This window comes from Cupressus sempervirens, chromosome 11, assembly GCF_028749045.1.
Source record: "Cupressus sempervirens isolate cs-2001-9-10 chromosome 11, ASM2874904v1, whole genome shotgun sequence".
NCBI classification, from domain to species: Eukaryota; Viridiplantae; Streptophyta; class Pinopsida; order Cupressales; family Cupressaceae; genus Cupressus; species Cupressus sempervirens.
In genome coordinates this window covers 552,317,403-552,345,288 of record NC_143128.1, presented here as the reverse complement: position 1 = coordinate 552,345,288, position 27,886 = coordinate 552,317,403, and the positions used below count along the sequence as shown (strand labels likewise).

General features: G+C 36.7%; 1 protein-coding gene across 1 annotated transcript in view; it reads right to left on the bottom strand.

Moving 5' to 3' along the window:
- Positions 1 to 27,886, bottom strand: part of LOC149530820 (brefeldin A-inhibited guanine nucleotide-exchange protein 2-like) — a 65,127-nt gene that overhangs the window by 25,853 nt on the left and 11,388 nt on the right. The window contains exons 3-7 of the mRNA XM_089811294.1: positions 26,889 to 27,206; positions 26,294 to 26,642; positions 25,750 to 26,172; positions 25,329 to 25,621; positions 24,961 to 25,234 (exon numbers count right to left, since the gene is read on the bottom strand). Coding sequence (XP_089667420.1) covers positions 24,961 to 25,234; positions 25,329 to 25,621; positions 25,750 to 26,172; positions 26,294 to 26,642; positions 26,889 to 27,206 — 1,657 coding nt within the window. The remainder of the gene's footprint in view (positions 1 to 24,960; positions 25,235 to 25,328; positions 25,622 to 25,749; positions 26,173 to 26,293; positions 26,643 to 26,888; positions 27,207 to 27,886) is intronic.

The window sequence follows — 27,886 nt, the reverse complement described above, 5'->3', positions numbered from 1 at the left end:
GTACGGTAGTAGTATGTTGCTACATGGGGCAGTAATGAAGCTGTACAGTATATCTATGGAGGTCATACAGTATGTGTATGGAGGGTGTACGGTAGGCTGGAAGGCAATACAGTGATCTCTGGTGCCATATGGATAGTACAGAAGTTGCAGACCACATGATATGTATATGGAGACTGTACGGTAGGATGGAGGGTAGAATAGTGAACTCTGAGGTCATACGGATATGTAGTACGGAAGTTGCAGTGAACGTGGTGAATAACGAACGGGGTACGGATGGAAAAACAATTTCAATCATGCACCAAAACTATCAATCATGAATTCATTCAGCAATCCCAAACAAGAATGGAGATTTGAACAAGAATGTCCTTTAATTAATATTTGCCAAAAGATGGTGCTCCGATTTGCCAAATCTAAGCGAAGTATTTCATGCTACAACAGAATAGAGTGAGGGTTCAATCCCACAAACCAGATAGGAAAGATCTTTCACTTCCGAAATGGCAAACAGCAAAGAATCCCAACGGGAATTTGTAGTACTAAAACAACTTACAAGAAGGCCTTATAAACGGCTTCAAGGAAACTTCCCGAAGGATTACAAAATGGCAAGCCGACAAGTACTAAACAAAAATAAAGAGTGGGCCCAAGAGATTAAAAACATTGATTCTCGGCCACATACAAAATATTATTATTTAACAATATTGGGGACATTACAGTCCTTCGTGCCCAAAAATTGCTTGCCCTCAAGCAATTGCAAACTTGGATGCTCTAGAATTTGCTCGCCTTCCCAAGTGGCATCCTCGATAGGAAGATCCTTCCATCGCACAAGAAACTCCTTAATGGTATAGGACCTGAGTTTCTTCTCCCAGACATCTATGATCTCTGCTGGCTCTAAATTTAATTTCCCTTCTTCATCAATGGGAGGCAATTCCTTCGACATTGTGACACGTTGTCCAATAGCCTTCTTCAGTGATGACACGTGAAAAACATTGTGGATTCGACTCCCTTCAAGAAGCTCCAATTCGTAGGCAACTTTTCCTACCTTTCGAACCACTCTGTAGGGTCCATATAAGCGTGGTTTTAGTTTCTCCTTACCAGATGACTTCAGGGAGGATTGTTTATATGGTTGAAGTCAAAGGTATATCGGATCACCCACCTCAAAACTTCTCTCAATTCGATGTCGATCTGCAAATATCTTTTGTTGATTTTGAGCCCTTTGTAGATTTTCCTTGAGAGATCTCATGATATCTAAACTCTCCTATAGCCAATCTTTAGCCCTCGATGCACGACTGTCTCCCAATGCCAAATCCATGAATGATGAAGGTTCATAACCATACAATGCTTTGAAAGGTGGCATGCCTATTGACATGTGATAGGTAGTGTTGTAACAATGCTCACCCAGATGCAACCAACGCACCCATGCATTCTGTTGCGCTGAAACATAATTCCTCAAAAATAGCCCTCCAACCATTTCTTCACAATCTCTATCTATCCCTCTAACTGTGGATGGTAGCTTGTACTTGGTGACAACTTCGTTCCCGCTAGCCTAAATAACTCATCCAAAAAATGCTAAGGAAATGACTATCTCTGTCACTTACTATATTTCGTAGGAGACCATGTAAACTAGAAAACCTCACGGAAGAAGAACTTGGCCACTAGTGATGCTTGGTACCCGGTGGAAATGGAAAAGAAATGGGCATACTTGGTCAAACGATCAACCACGACAAAAATGCAATCCTTCCTCTGAACTTTGAGTAGCCCAGTGATGAAACCCATTGAAATACTTTCCCACTTCTGATCAGGAATTGGCAATGGTTAGAGTAGTCCCGTAGGTAGGGTGTGCTTGGATTTGTTTTGCTGACAGGTAGAGCATTCCCATACATACTGTACGACTAATTCTTGAGGCCCTTCCATGCAAAACGTTCTCGGATCTACCTGTAGGTTTTCAAGTATCCTGGGTGTCCAGCCAATGGTGAATCGTGCATCTCTTTCAGAATTCTTTCCTTCATTTTAGAATCAAGCACCAGATAAATCCTACCCTTGTAGTAGATAATATCATCTACCACCTTATACCTATCATCTTGTACTTGACCATCCATCAACTGGCAAGCAAATGTGTTCTTGGCGTATTCAACCAATAGGTGTTCCTTCCAATCTGCTGAAATTTCAGACAACGAGCATATTGTAGGCCTTCTTGATAAAGCATCAGCCACTACATTATGTTTTCCTTTCACATACTCAATATCAAAGTCAAAAGCTTGAATTTTTCTCACCCACTTCTATTGTCGTTTATTTAAATCTTTCTGCTCTAAAAAATATCTCAGCCTGTTGTGATCTATCCGCACCACAAATTTTGCTCCAACAAGATACTGCCGAAACTTTGTTAGTGCATGCATCATTGCGAGGATCTCTTTATCATAGATGGAGTAGTAATTCTGCTTCTGAGAGTTTTCGACTCTCGAACGCAACGGGGTGACGGTTTTGCATCAACATCACCCCAATACCTTCTCCTAAAGCATCACACTCCAAGATGAAGGGCAGATTGACGAGCATGAACTCATGACTTCCTTCAACTTGTCAAAAGTGCGTTGTGCCTTCAAATCCCAATGAAAAGATCATTTTTTTGTCAGCTCTGTCAGTGGTGCACTAAGTTGTGAGAACCCCTTCACGAACCTTCTATAATAACTGCACAATCCAAGGAATCTGCGTAGATCAGAGAGAGTCTTGGGAGGCGGCCAATCCAAGATGGCTTGAATCTTTTCTTGGTGTACTTGAACCCCTTGAGCACTGATTATATGCCCCAGATACAATATTTGTGTCATTCCAAACTCGCATTTAGACCTCTTGGCAAATAGTGATTGTGACTCCATAATTCCAAGTACTTCATCCAAATGCCTCAAATGTTCCTCCAATGTCTTACCATAAATAAATCATCAAAAAATACTAGTAGGTACTTTCACAGTTGCTTGTTGAAGATGTGGTTCATGCATGACTGGAAAGTCGCTGGAGCATTGGTTAGACCAAATGGCATAACTAGGAACTCATAATGTCTGTAGTGGCAATGGAAGGCAGTCTTCTCCACATCTCTATCCCTCATGTGGATCTAATGGTATCCCGAACAAAGATCTATATTGGAAAAATACATTGCACCATGTAACTCATCCAATAGTTCGTCAATCCTAGGAATGGGGTACCTATTTTTAATGGTTTTCTTGTTCAGTGCACGATAGTCCACACACATTCGGAGGGTTCCATCCTTCTTAACCAAAACTGCTAACGATGCAAAGGCACTGGAACTAGACCTAATTCATCATTTCTCTAGGAGTTCTTGGATTGTTTTTCTATCTCATCCTCAAACCTTTTAGGATGGCGGTAGGGTGTAGTGATGACGGGCTTGGCTCCTTCCTCCAACTCAATGGTGTGCTCAAATCCTCTATGCGAAGGGATGCCCGAAGGGATGTTGACGAAGATTGTACTATGCTTATCCAACACTGTGTGAAGCTCATCATCCTGGTAATCGATCTGTTGTCCTTTCATCAGTTTTGTTGATATCAAACATTGTGTTGCCCAAACAATGTCATCATGTCGAAGAATGGCTTCCATCCGCTGTGTTGAGATTTCCTTCGGCCCTCCATTTGACATTCCCCTAAGGACCACCTTCTTTTCATCCACTTCGAATGAAAACTTCATTCGCTTGAAGCTTTGTGAGTACTCGTCCAAAGTTTCCATCCACTAGATGCCAAAAATGACTTTCATGTCATCTAGATCTACTACCAAAAAATCTTTGGTCGTCGTATGGTTTCCAATGGTAATGCTAAGTTGTGGGACCAAATGGGTACATGATAGGAGGTTTCCTCCTGCTACCTTGACTTGGAATCTTGCATGTGTCTCCATAGTTAAACCTCTTCGTTTCATAAGTGATGAATTAATGAAATTAAGGTGACCCCACTGTCCATCTTGACTATGACCCGTTGTCCTTGGAGAGTTCCTTGTACCCGAAAAATAGTACACCTTGGAGTGCCCGCAAGAGCAATGGTTCCTCCTCAACGTACTAGTGCAGCAATCCTCTCTGCATGATTTATGTTACCCTCTTTTACAATTTGTCGATCATCTTCTTTGACTTCTAGTTCCTCATCCTCTTCACTGTCTAACATCACCTCTATGTAATGGATCTTCCCCTTCCCTAAGCATTGGTGTCCTAGTTCCCATGATTCCTTACAATTAAAACATAGCCTCCTCCCCAAATCTTTTCTTGTAGCTTCATCTATTGACTGCTTCTTTGGAGGGGACTTGTTGTCTAAGGTCTTTCTCCTTCGGAGCAATGGGTGGCCTGGCATGTGAATAACTTTTATAAGAAGTGGATGTTGCCATGTCTCGTGTCTTCTTGATTGCTGCCACAAGTGTGTCAGGGTTAAAACCCTTCACCCAACCCTTTAAGGGTTCAGTCAACCCATCCATGAATAAAACAAGTCTTCTCTTTGAAATGTCTGTCACTAGTACTGATAGCCTCTGAAATTCTGTAATGTAGCTCTCTACTGCTCCAGTTTGCTTTAGTTGTGCCAATTCCTTGAAGTTGAGCTCCAGATCCTTTCCATCAAAGCGGTCAATAAGTCTCTAAGTGAAATCGGCATATGAAGTGATTCGATCATGACCGAGGGTGACCATCCCATGGTGCCACCATTCATGGGCGATTCCCTCCAAGTGAAGTGTTGCAAACTTGATTGCCTCTTCTTCAAGCATGGGGTTGAGCTAAAAGTAAGTATTAGCCTTTTGAACCCATGCTCATGCTGATGCATAGCCAAATCCATCAAAGCATGACAAGTTTATCTTTCCAATCTTTCGTCTAATGTCATCATTGTAATTGCCCTGCCTCCTAGAATATCTCATCCACAAATCCACATAATCCTTGAACGACAATTCTGCATCAAATCCGGCATCAAACCAATCTTCATGGAATTGATCTTACATCTTAAGGAAAGTAGGCTCTTGTTCCCTAGGTTGTTCCAACTGTTGGGGAAATGTCAGCATCATTGGTCGTGTGTAGGATCACTCTATGTGAAGCATTTCATTGACAAAATTATCACCATGCCCATTGTGTCTTACATTTAACCTTCCTTGTGCCAAAAGCCGGAGGGTCTCACCAATTTGATCTTGCCCCTCCGCCATGGTCTCACTGAGTTGTCCTTGTCCATTTAACAAGGTTTCACTAAGTTGTTGTTGTCCTCTTGTCAACACCCTCAGAAGTTGCATCATCTCAGTACTTGATTCACCCATTCTTCCTACTGATGGGGATCTTGGCGACATCCAATGTCACCAACAGGCTGGCAAGATCACCAGCTCTAATACCACTGTAATGTTCCTATCTCGGTATTTTCGTCAGATTTCAGAAATGGCTATAGAAGGAGCAAGGGGAGTGGTCGTACGGCCTTATGGTTTCCTCCGTACAGTAGACTTGGCAAGACAATAGTGACTGTATGGTAACAGAAAAGGGTCATACGGTTAGGAAATGAAATCGTATGGCAAGGTAGGTGAGGGGGGGAACAAGATGATGGTCGTACGAAGTGGTCATGAGGTAGTAGTATGTTGCTACATGGGGGCAGTAATGAAGTCATACGATGTATCTATGGAGGTCGTACAGTATGTGTATAGAGGGTGTACAATAGGGTGGAAGGCAGTACAATGATCTCTAATGTCGTACGGATAGTACGGAAGTTGCAGGCCATATGATATGAATACGAAGGTCATATGGTAGGATGGAGGGTAGAACGGTGAACTCTGAGGTCGTATGAATATGTAGTACAGAAGATGCAGTGAATGTGGCGAATGACAAATGGGGTACAGATGGAAAAACAATTTCAATCATGCACCAAAACTATCAATCCTAAATTCATTCAGCAACACCAAACAATAATGGAGATTTGAACAAGAATATCCTTCAATTAATATTTGCCAAAAAATGGTGCTCTGATTTGCCAGATCCGAGTGAAGTATTTCATGCAACAACGAAATAGGGTGAAGGTTGAATCCCACTAAAACTGCACAAGCCAAATAAGGAAGATCTTTCACTTCCGAAATGGTGAACAATAGAGAATCCCAACGGGAATTTGCAGTACAAAGAAATAATCTAAATTACCTCCTAAAACAATTTACAAGAAGGCCTTATAAAGGGCTTCAAGGAAACTTCTCGAAGGATTACAAAATGGCAATAAGCCGACAAGTACTAAACAAAAATAAAGAGTGGGCCCGAGAGATTAAAAAATTGATTCTCAACCGCATACAAAATATCATTATTTAATAATATTGGGGACATTACAAATGAAGCACATTTAGTGGCTCTGAATTCAATGAGAGCTCTCCTTTCTGTATTTGAGATGAAATAAGCGAAGAATATTAGGACAACATAGGCAATGGGAGCCTCATCCACATTTCCCAATTCAACATAGTCAAACAATATGGGCATTATGAGGGGCTCTTTTTAATTGAGCTGAAATAGAAGGATTAGACAGTGTGAAGCCACGATTCCAATTTTTTCTCTCAGAATCAAGAACACTCCTCGTGTACAACCTTCATTGACAGGTACTCTTGAATGCTAGTAGACTACTAGAAGAGACATCCTACATTGTGTTGGAGCCCTTGTGCCACTCAATATCTTGACCCTCCCCTTGACAAATTAGGAAAATAAGTTGAGATAATCATTAAATAATAAAATTTTAATAAATAAATAATAACATTAACATAACAATAGACAAATAAATAAACAATATAATATAAGTAATAATCATAATATCAAAAAATAATAATAAATGATTATATAAATTATATAATTAAATGATAAAATTACACTATGAATATAAATAAATAAATAAACTATAACATATTGTAATACAGAATTGTATCAACAAGGTTCACAGCAGTTCGATAATATCAAATAGATTGAAATAATGAAGAACAAAAGCAGGTAGCAACTACTCTAATTTGGTCGAGAGAACGATTCTGCTATAATTATTAATGCTTTGAGGAAAAGAACACTTCCTAACTGGAGGTTAAATGCTAAGTTGGCATCAGTCTTAGAGTTATGTGAGTTTTTCATGAAAACCACTTTCAATCATATCTATCGTGAGGGAAATAAAAGGGCGGATGAATTAGCCAATGCGGGTATTAACACATACCTTGAGACTAATGTCTAATCATTCCTAGTAATCATTAAACTATTAGTTTGAGGGAAGTATGGAGTAAACTTTAATGAATTAATTATGGTAAGTTAATCCAAAGATTCGCCTAAATCTTCTTCCCTAATTTAAGATCCCCCTCTCACCCTTAAAAATTTGCGGAGGCAAGTAGGCTACGCCACGACATAGCTTTTAACACTATGAAACGTATGCATCAATAACCCAATTTTTGGTCTTCATCTAATAGATATCCTCCTCAATCCCCATTTTCTAGTAGTACAGGCTGTCTTTCGTATCTTAGGAAAAGTATTCAAAATAAATACAGACTGGTACCGGGTCTTGAGTGATTTTCCAGCTATGTTCATAGCAATGGACATTGACAAAGGTAGTTTGAACACAATGACAAGACACCTCTTCAAACCTGAATTCTTAGGGAATTTGAGAATAGTTATGGTCAACCTGAAAGATGATCTTCTGATTTGCAGACCTAGTCATTACAACAATCCTCAACATGGCAGACAATTGGTTCTGCTGTATCCGATCATTTCTTCCTTTGACCCTGTTAGGGTGATAGATTGGTTCCCTATTATTCAAAGAAATGTTTGTTTCCTCCTCTGTTTCCTACATGTGAGGAAGGGGATTCAGAGGTGGAGGATCCTGCATCCCTGGCTCATATGCCAATTGATTAAGAGAGATGCCTGTAGTTGAGTCAGGTGCTCCTTGTTTGTTCCCCTTTGAATTTATTTTTATGCCCCTTCTTCGTCTAAAGATGAATGTAATATATAGGGACGTCAATCTTAAATCGGATCTTTTTCAATTATTTTATTCTCTCTGCTTAATTCTAGATCTGTTGGTTCTCTTGCTTATGAATTATGGCTCTTGGTATGATTCTCAGCTTTTGATTCTGAATTCAGGATGTTTCTAATGAGTTCTGTATATGGATGTTTAAGTAATTATCCATTCTTATTCTGTTTTGATATTCTTTCTACTTATACCTTGCTCCGTCTACTCTTTTGGTGCATGGTTTTAACCCCTAGACCTCTTTTACTATCTCTAACGTTTAGATCAGTATTGTATGTTTGATTGGTTTCTTGTTTTCTGTTGTCTTTTCAGACTTCCAGAAGTGGGAAGCTGAATCATATACGAACATATAACTCAGAGATTTTTTGAAAGGAGCTCAACTTGTTTAATTATGGCTTATATTTGGCTAGACTGAAGGACCATCGCCCAACTCCGTCCTCTCAGTGACACTTAAGTTGTACCTATTCTCATATTAATATATGGCTTTGGCCTCTTGCTTATCAAAAAAAAAAATTAAAATAAACTATAACGTATTATAATATAGACTTGTATCAACATGGGTCACAGCAGTTCGATAATATCAGATAGATTGAAATAATGAAGACCAAATGCAGGTAGCAAATACTCTAATTTGGCGGGGTCATATTAATCTTAGTAGCCAATAGGACGTGACTTAACAAGCAGTAATTACAAAGGCTAAAGACAGATTCATATACAGAAAAATCAACAATACAATGCCACATAAGTTAACAAACAAGGTAAGATCTAATTAAATCGTGGAAATGTATCGAATTTGCAAGATTAATATATATAACCTTTTAACAACTAAATCATAGTCATCAGGGTGCGATATTATGAAAGAGGCATGATAAATACCTTTGGTTATGGAAGGCTCCACACAGAAGGGACGTGTCAAGTGAGGATGCTAAAAGTAAGGTATATATTAGTGCCTCTTTCATCTCCAGCGAAGCACACAGCAGGGCACATAAATACACAGTCCGGAAATGATGATACAATCAGCCACCAGAGGAGACGGACGAGCCAACAAACACAGCAAGAACAGAATATAATAAAGGGACCGATGGAAAACACAGTCAAACAGCCTATCTATCTATCTATCTATACTAATGGCAAGCAATAAGCCTCCCAAGGTATGTATTTACTTGATGTGATTATATGAATGGTGTGCTATGTTCTGCCACTGTATTACATTATTATGTGTGATTTACTGTTTCTCAAGCACAGAAATAATTACTGCAGAATATATAGTCATGTATCTGCGTATGTGTGTGTCTCTCTCTCTCTCTCTGTAAATGGCATAAGGCTGTTTGTTATATCAATTGTATCATAGTAATATAAGAAGATACTGACATCAGCATTCCTGTAGTCTTCAATTGTAAAATATATTTACAGATCTTAATATACTTATAATTACAATAGGAATAAATGATAAAAACAAGATCATTACCTCATGAGATAAGGTAAGGTCTGCAGTGGAATGGATTGTGCTACATCACACAAAGGCATTAAGTAAGGCTTGCAATGGAATGCCAACAAGTTACATCATACAAAGGCACTATCTTGTGGGGAACGAAACACATGGATGAAAGGAGTAACATTGAGGGGGAATGGTGATTGCCTACTAGGTACGCCAGCCTCATGAAACATGAGGCGAAAGGGGATAGAGTTCTGCTCTTGGGCCTAGGGTTGGGCTAGGGCACCCATTTTGTAATATACCCATCTGCCTTTAAGAACACCAAAAACAATATACAATACATTTTATGAATTGGAGCTCTCTTTATAAAATAGTAAGGTAGATTATATCATGTTTTGTACATCTTACTCTTCTTCCCTTTTGTTGTTGCAAGACCTAAATCAGGAATTATCTTTAAAAAGGCATTATAATTGGTAAAGTTATATCTCTATCCATCTTACAATTCTTATTTTAATGAAATTCAATCCCAAAAAGGGGACATCACAGTGAAGAATGTGATTGAAGATGTAAGATATATTATAAAATACATTTAAAATCACATGTGTGCCCTAAATATTATGAGGTAGTACAAAAATGGCAAGGAGCTAATGCACACAATAGTAACATGCTCTGTAACAAATTTTTTACTTTGTAGCATACAGCAATTACATTGCTCAACCTTAAGCCCATGATTGTGAGCAAAAGGTAGTTAGAGAATCCTTACTACAAGAAGACTGAAGTAGAGAATAGTGAAGACCGTATGCTATCATCCGTGTGTCAAAACCATGGAGAAGATCATCATGACAAGTGTTTTATCAATAAGTTCTGTCCTTTCTAACAGCATTTATTTTTCTAAAGAAGTAATATTATTAAATTTGTGTATTTTAATTTATTCTTTAGTTTTTTACTTACTCTGATTCCTAGTTTCTTTTTTATTCACTCTTCTTTTAAGTGTCAAATGTGTTTGTTAGGTGTTTCTGAGTGATGGATGGAGATAAAAACCTAGGTTGCATGGGTACATGTAGCCAAACCCCACATACCCCAGTACCAGGTACTCGGTGGAGAGCATTATAGCTAAGGACCTTGATTAAGATTTTTTATTTTGTTTCGGATTTTTGTTTGTGTATCAGCTTGTTTTTTATCAAGCTTTATTCTCTACGTAATCAGTTTGAAACTTTGATACAATCCTGATCAACAGTAAACTTTATCACCGTTCAAGTCAAAAGTTTATCATTTGCAATATTCATTTTTATATGATTTATGATCTTCTTGTTCATGCTTTAAGTCTGTCTTCTCAATTATGCATCTAAACATTTATCATATATTTAATATTATTATTACAAACACATTGCAAATCTGAAACTGAAAACAATACATATAATTTGCAATTTTATCACCATTCTTGTTATGAAAAATCATTGTCATAACTCATATTTTCAGATTTTCTATAAATATTAAATTATATTTAAAAAAAGTTTGACGTGCCCAAGTAACCCCATCCCCATGCAACCTTGAATAAAAAACTCTATGAATCTAAATGAGGTCATGGAAAAGACAAAGGAAACGATTTAGCGTTCATATGGGTCAAATAGAACCACATGTAAACTCACATAGCACATTATTGTTCAAAGTTGGAACCAACAACTTCAACAATATATTTATGTTGCCGCCTACTATTTACACCCCAATATCTTCTTTGGTGCTTCATTTAGTGTAAATGTGATCGTTACTATTGGTCTTGAAACATATAATGAGAGACTGATCCCAAATGACAACCTTCAAGACCTCGTAAATGATGAGTATATTGTTTTAAGAGGGTGGAGTAAGGCATAATTGTCTTCAACTTTATACATCAATCTGTCACAACATTCATGGTTGGAAGATTTTGGTGCCACAACATCTAATTTTCAATAGCTTGCCATTTGCATTCTATTCTACTCCACTAGCAATTTTGGTTGTAAGTACAATTGGAGTGCTTATTAAGTCATTCATACAAATAAAACGCAATAGGTTGACTCATTAAGTACTTGAATGATCTGTCTTTGTGCAATACATGTTTCAACTAAATAAAATCAACATAAAAGGATAATACAGGTAGCATGTGCCTGACTTCAATGCATTACTACATACTTAAATTGGGTTGTTGAAGATGCAGATATATTGCTTACTACTGATAAAAAAGCTGATTTGGAAAGGGATGCAGCCAAATGGCAAACAAATGTGGCAGCATGTGAGTAGCCATAGGGTGAGTTTGGTGAGACATCACGAGAAGGTTCACCACATTCTACACTTGATCCTATGCCTAGTTGGGATAAGGTGACTCAACCTTAGGATCTTTTATTGGTTAATTATTTATGCATTTTTGGAAACATTCAAAATCGGACCAAATCTTCTACAAGGATAGACTTGGAGCAAAATTTAGAGAGTTTATCTTTTGGCACATTCTCTTAGATTTGTATTTTATGCAAGATTTGTGCATAAAGGAAGTTTATAAAATAGGTTATAAATACATTGAATCTAGACACTTGAAAAACAATTTCTTTTTCGCACAAAAACACTATAAATACAACGTGTTGCTGAAGAGAATTGATTGTGTGTGTGTGTGTGTGTGTGTGTGTGTGTGTGTGTGTGTGTGTGTGTGTGTGTGTGTGTGTGTGAGAGAGAGAGAGAGAGAGAGAGAGAGAAAGTTTGAAGAGTGTTGTTATGCTATCAGAATTGTTCTTGATTTAGATATCATAGCTGATTACTTGTGGAGAGCATTGGTCTTGAAATTGTATTGTAACTGCCTTGTTGCTGATAATACAATTGGATCCAGCTTTGGAGTGTTTATTTAGTTATATCTCTTTTCTATATGTGTTTCTCTAGTTTGCAATAGCTCAAGGATTTGTGAGAAATTTCTGCACTATCTTTTCTGTTAGATTTAGCATTTGGAAGTGTTTCTGCACTTGGTTTCCTTCCAATTGGTATCAGAACCTGGCCAACTTTTTTATTGTTGTTGGGTAAAAGGGTTATTTGTGCTGATCTAGTTTCAATGGGAGTTTTGCAGAGGAATGTTTCATAATCTTAGAGCAAGTTAGATATGCCAAGCACATCCAATAGAGTCAAGATGGATAAATTTAATGGCAGCAATTTTGAGTTGTGGAAACTCAAAATGGAGGACATACTTGTAGATAGAGACCTATGGGCTACAATTTCTTAACCAAAGCCCCAAGCTACAATGTAGGATGATTGGGATAAGATGGATCAAAAAGCCAAGGGTTTAATTGAATTTTGTTTGGCTGATTCAGTGCTCCTGAATGTCCATGAAGAGAAGACTGCAGCTAATCTTTGGAAGAATCTTGGTAACATTTATTGGAGAAAATTCTTGGTAAATAAGTTAATCCTGAGAAAGAAGTTGTATTCTTTGAGGATGGGGGGAGGAGGGTTTGTTGTTGATCACTTGAATGCATTCAATATGTTAGTTGCTCAATTGAATTATGTTGGTGATAAGATTGATGATCAAAATAAATGTCTGCTTTTGTTATGTTCTTTGTCAGACTCATGGGATCACCTTGTTATGGCTATTGGAAGCACACCTACTACTTTCAAATTGGAAGATGTGGTCAGTTTCTTGTTATTGGAAGAGATGTGAAAAAAATCTCGTGAGATGGCTAAGGAGGCCCTAGTTGTTTGTGGTAGAACAATGGAGAAAGGCAAAAATAAGTACAAGAAGGGCAAATCCAAGTCTCCTAAGAGATCTAAATCTCCTGATAAAAAGTCCAAGGAAAAATGTTGGAACTATGGCAAAACTAATCATCTTTGAAAAGAGTGTGAGGGAAGAAAAAGTAAGGTAATAAGGATTTCTTTGATTCTGACTCTAAAAAATCCTCTCAAGATGATGTAAATGCTTTTATCACAGCTTTGGCAACACGTGCATCAGAAAATGTGTGGTTAATAGATTCAAGTGCTTCTTTCCACATGACATCTCACAGAGATTGGTTTTCAATGTATAAAGAGTTTGGTGGTGCGAAGGAGTATCTGGATGATAACTCTCACCTAAATATTGTTGTCCATGGTAGAGTCAAGATCAAATTCTTAGATGGTAGAGTGAAGGAGATTGATGGTGTGTTGCAGATCCCTAGTTTGGCACAGAACCTACTTTCAGTTAGTAAGCTTGGTGATGTGGGTATGCAGGTTGTTTTCTTGAGTTGTGGATGCAAGATGACAAGAGACTCTATGGTGCTTGCTAAAGGGTGTCAGGATTAGCACCTTGTGTAGGTTGGATGCATGCACAGTTCAATGCAATAGTGCTTCTATGAAGTCCAAGAAAAGGGTTTTGGATTCTTTATTCTCACTAGCAAATCAACAAAAGAGGATTGTTGTTTCTACATCTAATAGGCATGCTTTCTAGGTACCTAAGGGTGCAAATGTTTTTGAGATGAAGCTCCCAACTAACAAGACAATGCTAGGGCACAAAAGACTTCGTCACATTAGTGAGAAGAGTCTTAGAGCCCTACAAAATAAGAGCCCTATTGAAGGCCTTCATGATTGTAATCTAGAGTTTGACTTCTGTGACCATTGTGTTTATGGTTAACAACATTGTGTTTCTTTTTATTCCAGTTCTCATAAGTCTTCTGGGGTTTTTTATTATATTCCTTTGATATCTAGATCTATGTACTATGTCTCATTCATTGATGATTATAGTAGGAAATTTGTGTATTTCCTTAGAAATAAATCTGAAGTTTCTAATCAATTAAAAGAATTTAAATCCTTGGTTGAAAATCATACTAATAGAAAAATCAAGTGTTTGAGGATTGACAATGGCAATGAGTTTTGTTCAACAAAATTTGATAGCATCTGTAAGGATCATGGAATTGACAGACATAAGACAACTACATACAATTCACATCAAAATTGAGTTGCAAAGAGGATGAACAGAACACTCATGGAGAGGAATAAGTAGTATGTTGAGTGGTATTGGGCTTTAAAAAAAAAGTTTTGGTCTAAAGTTGTAGCCACTACATGTTATTTGATTAATTGATCTCCTATATCAGCATTTGTTGAGAAGACACCCATGGAGGCATGGTCTAGCAAGAAGCCCACATTGAGACATCTGAGAGTCTTTGGTTATGAGGCATATCCTCGTGTGCCAAGTGAGAAAACATTGAAATTAAAGAACGAGGCAGTTAAGTGTATCCTCATTGGCTATGGTGTCAGTGTGAAAGGTTACAAGCTTTGGGATCCACTTGTAGAGAAGGTGCTCTAGAGTAGAAGCGTAACCTTTCGTGCGCTGAAACCTTCCATGGTTGATTTGCATATAGAGAAGGAAGAGAAATAGAAAAAGGAAGTCATTAATATCCATGTAACCCTAAGAAAGAAGAACCACGAGCTCCTAATGGACCTTCTAATGAGAGCTCAAGCTGCTCTGAAAGTTCTGAAGAAGAGCAACAACCTCAACCTCAAACTTTGAGGTCTACTTGTGATAGGCAGCGATCTGAAAGATATTGTTATTCACCTAAAACGTTTGGATATTCTTTGTTGGATTCCAGTTGTATATTTGCTTTGATTGTTAACATTGATGAGCCTAGGACTGTTGATGCAGATTCTTGGATGGAAACCATGGATAAAGAGATGGTAGTATTGAAGAAGAATGCTACATGGATCTAGTACCTTTTCCTGGAGGACGAAAACCAATGGAATGTAAATGGGTGTTCAAGACGAAATTGGGTCCAAATAGCAGAGTTGAGAAGTATAAAGCATGATTGTTTGTGAAGGGGTATTCACATGTGGAGGGAATTGACTATGGTAAAATATCCTCTCCTGTAGCGAAGCTGACATCCATTCGATTCTTGTTATCACTTGCAATTGCTTATGATTTTTTAAGTTGAGACAATGGATGTGAAGACAGTGTTCCTTCAAGGTGATTTGGAGGAGGAAATTTATATGTCACAGACAGAGTATTTCGTTGAGAAAGGTAAAAACACCTTGTTTGTAAGTTAAAGAAGTCTCTGTATGGTTTGAAACAGTCTCCTAAAATGTGGTATCAAAGATTGACACCTATGTGCTGTCCTTGGGATTTCTGCGATCTAAACCTGACCATTGTGTATATTATAAATCTGAACAATGGTCACATTCTTTTCATAGTCCTGTATGCGAATGATATGTTGTTTGTTGGGAATGGTAAAAGAATGATTTCAAATTTGTTGTCTCAGTTTGAAATGAACAACCTAGATGTAGCTACATATATTCTTAAGATTGAGATCATTAGAGATTGATTTAACAGAAATTTGTAGATGCGTCAAAGGAAGTATGTTGACTCTTGTGTTGGAGAAATTCAGCATGACAGCTTGCAGGCAATTAGTTGTCCAATATTACAGGGAACAAAGCTTTCTAAGGTGGATAATCCAAAATCTCCTACTAGGATGGAGGGCATGCCTAGAGTACCTTATGCTAGTGTTAGTAGTAGCTTGATATATGTTATGGTCTGTACGAGGCTAGATATTGCCCAAGAAGTGGGAGTCCTTAGTCAGTATATGGCTAATCCTAGAAGGGTGCATTTGGATGCATTTAAGAGAGTGTTCAAGTATCTAAGGGATACATCTGAGTATTCCTTATGTTTCCATGGTAATCCTATTGGATTTCAACATTCAGTTTGCATTCTTGGATATGCAGATTCGAATTGGGTAGGTGACATTAACAGGAGAAGATCCACTAGTGGATATGTTTTCACAATGTTTGGTGGTGCCATTAGTTGGATATGTAAGTGACAGGTTGTAGGTGCTTTTTCCACTACGGTAGCAGAATAGAAGCTACTCATGCTTCTAAAGAGGCCATTTGGCTTAAGAGAATGTGTTTTGATATTGGTTTTGATGCAAGACACTATTTCTTGTGACAGCCATGGTGCTCTTTGTTTAGCAAAGAATGCTACTTTCCATGCCAAAACAAAGCATATTGATGTACAGGACCATTTTGTTCATGATATGGCGTAAGATGGAAAGGTGATATTGGAAATGGTTGCTACTTTAGAGAATGCAGCGGATGCATTGAAAAAGCCAATGGGCACTGAGAAGTACAGATGGTGTGTTGGTTCTACAGGTCTTGGGGTCTAGGTGTGATACAATAGCTCATGTAATGTCTTCGTCAAGTGGGAGATTGTTAGAATAAGGTGATTCAACTTTAGGATCTTTTATTGGTTGATTATTTATGCATTTTTGGAAAGCTGCTAAACGGGACCAAATCTTCTACAAGGATAGAATTGGAGTGAATACTAGAAAGTTTATCTCTTCGCATATTCTCTTGGATTTGTTAAAATAAGGTGACTCAACTTTAGGATCTTTAATTGGTTAATTATTTATGCATTTTTGGAAAGCTGCTAAATGGGACAAAATCTTCTACAAGGATAGACTTGGAGCTAATACTAGAAAGTTTATCTTTTGGTATATTCTCTTGGATTTGTATTTTATGCAAGAGTTGTGCATAAAGTAAGTTTTTAAAATAGGTTGTAAATACGTTGAATGTAGATGCTTTAGAAAACTCTATAAATAAAATGTGTTCTTAAAGTGAATTATGAGTGAGAGAGAGAAATAAGTATTTGAAGAGAATTGTTATGTAGGAGATTATTTCCACAACAAGTCAAATTGTGATATTGGTATTAGGATTTAACTGTGTGGTTTTTAGTCAAACTCATTGACCCATATTTCATGAGTGGTGATTCAACATGAATCCATCTCTTATGAAAATAAATGGAACACTTAGCACTTCACCTCTATGGGCATCACCTAGATCCAATTAGTGCTAAGTGTTCCATTTATTCTCATGAGAGATGGATTCATGTTGAATCACTACTCATGAATTACGGGTCAATGAGTTTGACTCAAAAACTACACAAATAAATCTTGATAGCAATATCACAATGAGAATTGTTATGCAGGCGGAGTCATTCTAGATTTAGATAGAACAGCTGATTACTCTTGGAGAGCACTAGCTCTTGAAATTATATTGTGACTGCACTATTGTTAATAATACAATTGGGTTTGCCTTTGGAGTCGTGGGTTTTTTCCTAAAAGGGTTTTCCCATGTATATTCGGTGTTATGTGTTTATTTGCTTAAATATGTTTTCTTTGTGTGTTTATCTAGTTTGCAATAGCTCAAGGATTTGTGAGGAATTTCTGCACTATCTTTCATGTTAGATTTAGCATTTGGAAGCGTTTGTACACTTGGTTTCCTTTCATGCCTAAGTCTTCTATTGTGGATACTACAATTAGACTACTAACCTCCATGACTCCCTCACAAAAGAAATACTTCTTCTAAGCTTTTGTCAAAGAAGAAACTTATGATTTATGACTTTAGTTGATTTTTAAAAACAAGGCTTATATGTATAGAAACTTTGCGAGCTTGAACACATTTTTTGGTCTACGAAGCATATTTAACTCCAGTTTTAACCTATAAATGAAGGGAATAAATAATATGGTCCACAAAGTTGACAACAATGATGTTTTTAGAGCATATTTTAAAAAATGAAACAAAAACTATATAATGAATTTGTCAAGTTCTTGCCAAGTCTTGAGTTTCTGAACATTGTGAGTCCAAATTTTTAAACAATGATTTTAGCATACCAAAGATAAAGATATTTTCAATCCGTAATGTGCCCTTTTTAAAATATGATTTAATAATAAACAATAGAATTTAAAATTTAAAATATAAAAGAATAAACTTAAAATATAACAAAACTAAAATCTACTAAAGTTTAATGGATAGTCAAAAGGTGCAGAAAAAAAAGTTGGGACTCCCTCAAAAATAAGATATAAAAAGGAGAAGAGAACTTTATTTGAAAGGGAAAGTGGAGAAAGGAAGAAGGGAGCATAGGAATTAAGGAGAGATTAATGGAAGCAGAAAATAATGGGAAGGAAATAAGTGACTCCTTTGAAGAGAAGCAATGATGAAGGGTTGTGACTTTTTCAAGGGCTGGTAATAATGAAACGTTGTGACTCTCTCAAAGATCAGAAATGATGAAGGGTTGTGACTCTTTCAAAGGATGCTTAATTATTAAAGGTTGTAACTCTCTGAAAGGGCAGAAATGATGATGGGTAGTGACTCTTTCAAAGAATGGTAATTGTAAAAGGTTTCGACCATTGCAAAGGACAGACATGATGAAGAGGTGTGACTCTTCCTCAGGTAGGAATATATAAAGTGGAGAAGGTTTAACGAGGACACTCAAGGGAGAAAGATTTAAGGAATAAGGTATTATTCTCCAAGGCAACAATGAAAAGTGGCAATAAAGTATAATGAAGAATTCAATCCAAGACTTCGAGTACCACTTATCAATCATCACCCATGAATGCATCAAAACAAATCTGTCATTAAACACCAATTATTAGCCTCTCAAGAAATCAAGCAAACAATCATCAAATCTACATCAATCATCACTTTATATTGGGGACAAGAAAGCAAACAATTCGGCAACAAGGCATCTCTCTATCATTAACATTCATTCAATCATCGTTCGCAAATGTATCAAACCGGAATTCATTACATCATCACTCAACAAGCACTTAAACATCATTCATCAATACCTCAAATCACACAATCAAAGGTAACTCATTCAATCAGTAATTATGTTTTTAGTACATTTATTCTCTTACAAGCAATCATGTTTGGGTTAGATATGAGTCATGATTGAGAGAGTAGACATGGGTAACCATCTATGTAGGCCACCCCATGTTGGATGGACAAGAGATCCTACCACTTGTGTTCCAAGTTGTGTTATATCCTAACTTGGCCTAGTTGCAGTGAATATTTTGTGCATCTTTTCAAGCATTCCTCTCCAACTACAATGGTTGGTTGTTGGAAGAGAAACCAAAATATAGAAGCAATCATAAGCGTTAATAAGGAGACAAGATTGGGAGGGCAGAGACAGGTTGCTCATCTAAGTAGGCCACCCACGTTGAGTTGACAAGAATTCATGTCACTTATGAGCCAAGGGCTGTTACATCATGCCCTTGGGCTTTGATGTAGAAAATCTTCTAAGGACAATATCATGTGTTCCTCTTTGATCCCTATAATTGTTGTTTTTGGAGGTGCAACTAAAGATAGAAGCAATCATGTAAGGTTCAGTAAGGAGACACATTTGGGAGGGAAAAGAAGATTCCCCATCTAAGTAGACCACCTCATGTTGGATGGACAAGAGTTCTTCCCACTCATGGGCCAAGTTATATTATACCCTTGGGCTTAGCTGTGGTGAATGTTCTAGCACGCTATTGTGCTCTCCTCTCCAATCCCTAATATGGTTGATTATCTAAGATGAAGATGAAGTATGTGATGTTATTTCTCATTTACTTTCAATCATTCAATAGCTATTATGTGATTTATTATAGAATACTATGAATATTATGTTGTGAATTGCTACTTTGGGCAAAAAGTAGGTATACCCCAATTTGGGAACATTACACAATCCCTTATAGCATGTTTCTAGGAAAATTATCAATAATCAATCTAGTTTATTGCATAATAGAACTTAAATGAGCAAAAACATCACAATTTACAGCCTAAAAAGAGAAAATTTGATATCAAAAAATACAGGGAATAGCCAAAAATCAATCGATACATCAAGCCATTTAATTAGAAAAGGAGTCAATGAGATTTTCAAAAAACAAAATTGCGATCTACTTCTATAGATTTTATCAAGAGTTTTGTTTGCAACAAGCTCTTCTTCAACCATGGCTCATCATCTCTATGTGTGTATTTCGACAAAGCCTTGCATATTATTAAGTTCTCTTCAACCTTGAGCCAAGTGTTTTATGCTTGGCAAACATATTGCACACACTTCCTTGTGTGCCTTGCTCTTGCATAATTTTAGCGGTGTCATCTTTTATCTCCAACCACACTGAAGACTTGCTTTTGCATAATAGTGCGCAATATGGCTCCATTGCTTTGTTTGTTGTACATATTATTAAGTTCTCTTCAACATCGAGTCTAGAACTCCATACTCAACTGTCGAATGAGCTTGCTTCCTCTATCTATGCAATATGTATACACTTCAATGAGCCACCGTGCTCTTACACAAAAATTGAGCACTCAAACATGATGAATTACTTGCCCACATATATAGTTAAGTCCCTTTGACATCCCTTTCGCTGCATCTTCATCTCAATTAAATAGTTTCTTGTACTTACTACTCAATGTGGCAGTACTAGTTCCTTAATTTACATTGTATGATACATATGTCTTCCTACACCTTACTTGTTCCTCACATTCTTGTTTCTACCATTATTACACAAGAATTATTAAAATCGAGATATTCTTCCACCTTGAGGGAAATTTGGTGGGTTTCCTCCATAGACTAAACAGTTAGCATGCACATATTATTATAAATGAAGATGCACAGTTCATTTACGTACCTAGAAAACTTTTTAGTGTCATCCTCTACATGGCAAACATAAATGCATGGTTCAAACCTCTTGTATCTTCTTTCAAGGATGTCTCTTATTCAAATAGGTCTTGGTGCCTCTTGTGTGAAATGAGCACATAGTTGGTGGTCAAAAACTTCCTCTTCTGCTAGCCACAATGCAGTCTTGTACATTTCCTCCTACACATGGCTTTCATGGACAGAGTCCAACTACAAGGTAGCATGACCTTTTAACTTTCTGATCATGCACTGGACTCTTTCAATTCCTAGTTACTTTTAATTTAGAGTATCTCTATGGGTCAATAGCACACCCTTTTTAACTTTGTGGGCATGCACTTAACTCTTTCAACCCCTAGTTATCTTCTAACTTGATATATCTCTTTGGCCCTGTGATCTAGTCAACTGACTACTAAATTTAATATTCCAACATAGCATAAGACATCAATTCTCAATTTACACCCAACCTCCAATAAGACATTGGTAAATCATTCCTCCACTAAGACATCCTTCTCAACATTGTCAACATTAAAGACCCTTTCTTGTGTGTCACAACCTCCTCCATAATCACGTATATCATCCATTGCCACATGAAATCTCCAAATCTTCTTTGTGCACAAAAACCAAACAAATTTTTTTAGTGATACAAATTTGTGAAAACCCAAGTATGCCCCTACATCAATTGTAATGAACATGTTTATAGAGCATAGATGGATTGGGATTGTTGTATTTTGGGCTGCTATTGTAAGAAAACTTCAAAGATTCAAAACAGTAACATTCAAACAAAGAGATTTGTAATCGTATTAGACAAAGGCAATGACATTCTACAGAAAAACATATACATTTTAGTAAAACATTATTGATTGTGTCAATGGTGTGGATGACATTATCAATTTACTAAATGAACTAGGGACTTAGTGAGGTAGCAGCACCCTCAATATCTAACATTTAGTCTATAAACTGTATATGATCAAAACTAAAAGTCGTTAGAAGAGGATAGCCTATTGAGTGTGCTTTGACCACTTCAATTTCTGTAGATTTTGCATGGCTTTCATGGTAAGATATTAAATGATGATTTGAATGCACTGTGTTTAAATAGTGTATTCTACATGGTAAAGAATTTAAGTTAAATCTAGAGTTCATGTTCAATGTTTATTAGGTATTTATGATGTAATGTAATTTTTTCATGTCTTGTGAATGCACACAAAATATATTGCATGTATTATTTAAGGTTGCTCAGGCTCGTTCACAAATTATGCACTTGCATAAAAATGTCAATGTTCTCATGTCGTTTAGTTAGAAATATATAGTGGTAAGTTATGCACAACATTAAAAAAGTTGTCGACACCATTTTCAGTAAGCTGTGGTCATAAGGCTTAAGTGAATGTTGGTATCCCCACCTTCTCGGATCTTAATGATTGCCTCTTTCACTTTGCACCCTAAGGTGGGGTCTAGGCAATACAACTCATTGCTTGTACCTATCTTATCCCATACCTAAGTTCAAGGATTTGATGGATCATTTGTGCACCAGAAGTTATCATTTATGATTGAGCTTATCATGTTCCATTGAAACCTGACAAGAATACCTGATATGAAAGTTGTAAACTTCATTTATCATTATTGAAATCGTTCTTGTTGGAACCTGAATTGAGATCATCATTATAACAGTATCTTGAAGAGTGATCTTACGTAGTACATACTCATTAGTATCCTCAATGAAGATACATGTGCTATAAGGTTAGAGAAAACCCCAGTGTATTGTTAGTGATGTGGATACATAATGTTTATACCTGCAATAAACATCTGTACGTAGGTTCAGAAGATACATAAATGTAAAAAAGATATATTCACATAAAAAGTTAACGAAATCCTGATTGAGAAATTTCAAATTTCCTAAACCTGATATCTTTTCTAGTTCTATTATAATGATGTTAAACAGTTACCAAGCACACAACCAAGGCTGGAATGAGGTAGCTGATAGATCAAAGTTATGTTTTGATTCAAGTGCTAGTCAAACCTATTATTGTACGATGGAAAGATTAGAATCAAGGTGATTTATGTGATTCTTGTTTACAAGATTAAACTTGAAGAGGAAATCTCTATGAAGTCTATTTCTAACTAGATTGCAGTTATACGATATGAACCATATCATGTTTGACAGAAGATTAAGATTCACAAGTCCTAATTTATATTGGTGTAGACACCTAAATTTCTCCACAACTTTACACTGTCCTACTTAAATAACATAATTATTTAGTATTTATTTATCATTTATCTTTCACCTTTACTTAAATAAATTTAACCTTCACTTTTATCATTCATCTTTAACTAAATAAATTTACATTCTTTTCAAAAGATCCAAATCTTGTCCCTCAAATCGAACAAAATCAAATAATTAATACCTAATTAATTGATCGATTTAAGCAAATTAACCTTCATTACTATTTAACCTAATATTCAATTCCAGCTCACCCTTAACAAATCCTTGTCCATTCAATCTTAACCATTGGTACATTAGCATGGATCAGGTTCTAAACTTGCCATCGTGTGAGAAGCGTGCCTAACTACCCCATGCTCATGTCTCAGCATGAAAAAGTCACCTCTTGGCCATCCTACCTCCTACATGTAATAAAGTAGTTATCCTACCTTTCACACTTGTCTCTTTCATGAGCCTCCCATGTGTCTGCTCACACACGTGTGAACCTGGCTCTTACATTTAGGAGAAGTCATTCTCATGCCTCCACCATGTGACAATAGTAACAAGGATAATCCCTCAATACATGCCCTCACTCTCATGCAATCCAAGCCATCCATTAGACATTACATCTTTGCCAATGATTTTCCCGATGGGAAATCTATAAATTGAGGCCTTTGATTTCATTTTGACCGTTCATCTTCTATCATCCTAACTAAATATTGCAAGTCTAAGCAAAAACATTCCCCCTCGACAACCAAAGAAAAAGATCAAATCAAGTGAGAAGGGTGCATCCAATTCAGCCAAATCCATAACATGAGAAGGTAAAAGGCAATATAGCTTGACTGTTCACCCTCAATGGGAATTTAGTATTGAAAATAACAAAAGAGTTGAGAAAACCTAGTGAAATTTATATCTATGATCCATTAACAGTATGATCAAATTACGGTTGCCATTTGGTGAGTAAAGTGATGTCTACTAATTTCAGTATATCTTAAAAAGAACTTTATGGACATGGTTGAAAAAGTATCATTAGACTCAAATCACCTGAACAAAGTCCAAAGTTATACCTTGAATGCTAGAGGTTGTACTTAGTTAACAGAATTTTGAATCTGAGATGAGAACAAGAACATCAACACGAACCTGAATTCATAAGGGCTCTTAATTGATAAGTACTATATAGTCTAGGATTAAATCAAATAATGATAAATCATAGGATGAAGGTAACTCTGGTTCCTGTGCTTTTAACTTTTGATTTGCTAAATGCACATTGCTTACTCTAATACAGTGTGGATACACAATTTAACCTTATATTGCGAGGTTGACTTATATTGTGTGATGTATTTATCAGTGATACATAAGTTGGTTAAATTTAAAGTACGCTCCCCAAAGTGATACAATGAAGGTGGGAACAATGTGAACTCCATAATACCAACACTTGCTTCCACTGCATGGAAAAAAATTGGTTTCGTTAGGGGGTGTTTACATAATATTGAGAGATGTTGAATACACCTATCAAATACATGTCAAATATTTGCTTTGGAATCTATGAACTCTATGCATAGGCGATAACCAATATGCTTCTAACAAATGCAATAGGCAAAGAAAGAGGTAATTGTGATATTAATCAGTTGCAGAGCTCTAAACCAGTTGATGAATTTGTTGCCATATGTTTGTAGTTTCAAGTTAACAGCATTTTACTTATGGAAAAATAGATTTCACAATCTATCTTATCCAGCTCAAACTGAATCCAATTTTAGAAGCTCAATAAATTTTCCTTAATCGATTGACCTCTTTTAACTTAATTTGGGTACCACAAATAACTTACAAAAAAAGGTGTCCACAAAAATATTTGGCTCTATTTCAAATTCATCCATTTCAAACTCTTACAAAATAAGCACAGCACCATTGTCAAATGTACGGTCATCTATTAATAAAAGTGGCTAACCTTGATTGCATCAATGTTTTTCTGCCTTATGTCTGCAGCAGAGTGAAGGGATGTGAATTTCGCTAGTGAGGTCACAAAAGCATCTCGTTGCGTTTGCATACACATGACAGAGGTGACATGAACTGCATAACGAAAACCTTCAAGACATTGATAAGTAATAATTTCATCATCACTTTGGTCAAGAGGAACACTGAATGCTGCCAGCATCGGAGCCCAGCACACCTCCACCATGAATTTTAAAATCACCACATCTGTAGCAGCATAGTAGACAGACCTGAAGAAATCAAAGCACGGAATTTAGCAACAACAATATTATAAAAGAAACTGTATCTACAATATTGCATTAAAATTATGTAAATATTACTTACTCAGATTTGCTAGCCTTTGCCTTAAACTGCTCTTGCATATGCCTAATAAGATCATCACTTGTTTCCAGATCTTTTCCTTCTCCTCGTTTGCGAATTACAATATTGAGAATGCTATCTAAACCTAGAATTCTGTTTGAATTTGTTGGAAGTTTACTTTGAGGAATCAAAGTATCATCTTTCATCTTAATTTCTGTTTTCACAATACGATCATACAAGGATCCCAGATAATCTTCAGGTAAATCTTGGCCATCATCAATACCTCGATTATTTCTTATAAAATCTGCCTTTGACATCTGAAATAACATCGAAGGTTACAATAGAGGCAGCTGATTCAAGAAATGTCTGAAACTGCATAGTGATCTACCAATGCAAGAGAGTTGCCAATAAGCCTAGAAAACAGATATAAAACTAGAAAACAAACCTTATTTTTCACCATTGGATTGTGTGCATCTGTGTTGAGCATTATTACAGAATAGGCAAGTACATAAGCTGTGTCTGCACTAGTAAATGCCTTTGGGTTGCATTTGCAATAGCGCTCTGCAAACTTCTCCGTGATGCGATCAATTTTCTGGGCCTCTCCAGGCAATCTGAACCCTTGTAAAAAGAGCCTAAGTGCCTCATCAAATTGCGTACCTTGAAAATTAAAGGAGTCAACATATGCATGCATGACCCTCAATGAAAAATCATCCCTTTCCCCCAAATAGTCACCAATCAAGGTCTTGTCCAAACCAGATGCATTTTTAAGAAATGCAGCTATCTCCTCTGGCGAGTCTCCGACCTTCTTTGCATTAACAAGGAATTCAATGCCTTTCCGAGGCTTCCGATTGAAAAGGGAGATTCCTTCCTGTTTCCAATCGATTCATTAGTTTCTAAAACGAGAGAAAATTCAACAAGTATAGGAGATTTTTCAAAAGAGGTGAGAGGAGAGAAAAGAAAGCAGGCAAAACAAAACATTTTCAGTTTACCTGAAGTTCTAGCTTATATGCACGCCGTTGCTCAAATGAAGCAGCTTCAGATGTTTCCGTACCTGTTTCAGGATGGGAATCCCCACCATCCAAAGCTTCATCCCCTACTTCATTGGATAAATGTGAATTATTAGCATTCTCTGTATTTCCATCATCAACTTCAACATTTTTCAAAAGATGAGAATCTGGAATACGCAATTGTCTGTTCATCCAATCCCCCATTGATCTCAACACCCCTACCAGACACTTCAGGGCTTCAAGTTTCATGGTTGCATCCTGAGCAGGTAACAATGTAGTGGCAGCACCAGGAGGAACCCCTTGAGCAGTTTTTAACAGACCATTGACCATTCTGTAATAATCAAGCATCAGTTGATGAATTATACCGTTTGCCACAACTTTGAGAACACATACAATAACTTCAAAACAGGCATAAGCTGAGAAATACACCATAAGATAGAATATGTGAGCATGTGCTACATTACACATATAATGCAAGATCCCTGTGAAATACAATATTGTTTATCGGGAAAGAAGAAAACAAGTTAAGGGGTTGCATGAAATGATTAACAGATGATATAATTGTGAAACTGCATACCTCTCAAATATATTAGATGACTCCACATCACAATCATAATTGATAAAAACATCCACTAAAATTTGTGAATCAACACAGAGTTTCTCCAAGAAACGAAGAACTATCATTTTCTGCTGGAAATTTGGCTGGGCCACATTTTCTAGAACCCGAAGTACAATCATCGGAAAGAAAACACCAATCTCAGCCTTCAATCCTGCCCTAAATCTCGAGACCAAGCTCATGAAAATGGAGCATGAAAGTTGAAAAATGTTCATGAGAGATGATGCACTGTTTTTCAAAAGTGATAGACAAAGATACTGTTTGATGGCGCCAAGAAACCTGTGCAGTTCAAAAGCAAATGGACGAACAACAAGCAGTGTTATTCGTTAAAAAACATAAAAGATAATGCTTGATAAGATCTCCTATTGACCATCAAAAAGGAAGCAACAATTGCATAATTCTCTAAAGAAAATGGTGGCATCAACCTCAAATGATAAAATCACATTTCTCAACTATAAACCAATTTATGTCTCAAGTTCAGATTTCTTAACATGCAGTCCTCATAAAATGTTGATCGGCATAAAACAGTACACTTACATCAGATACTGATCATTAACAGGCCAGATTCTAGATCACAAGGTGAGCATACAAAAAACGAAATGTAAATTAAAATAATCATAAAACCAGAACAACCTAAGTTACTGGTCCCGGTACTAGTTCATGTTTAAGTTTGGGGATTTGATTTGCAGATTTGGTCGAAAAGTGATTTACGGTTGGGTTTGTTTTAGGTTCATCCATACAAAAAATATAAAAAATGAGAAATATACAAATATATACAGAAGTACTTAAGTTCAAAATACCACAAAGAGCATCATCTATTGTATAATGAGCAAAACTACCATGAAAACAAACATGCTTGCACAAATCGATATAAACTAGACTGACTTGCAAATAGTAGAGGGTCCAACTGTAGCCAAGCCACTAGACATTAAACTTGGCTCCGGGCTTATGCATAAAAA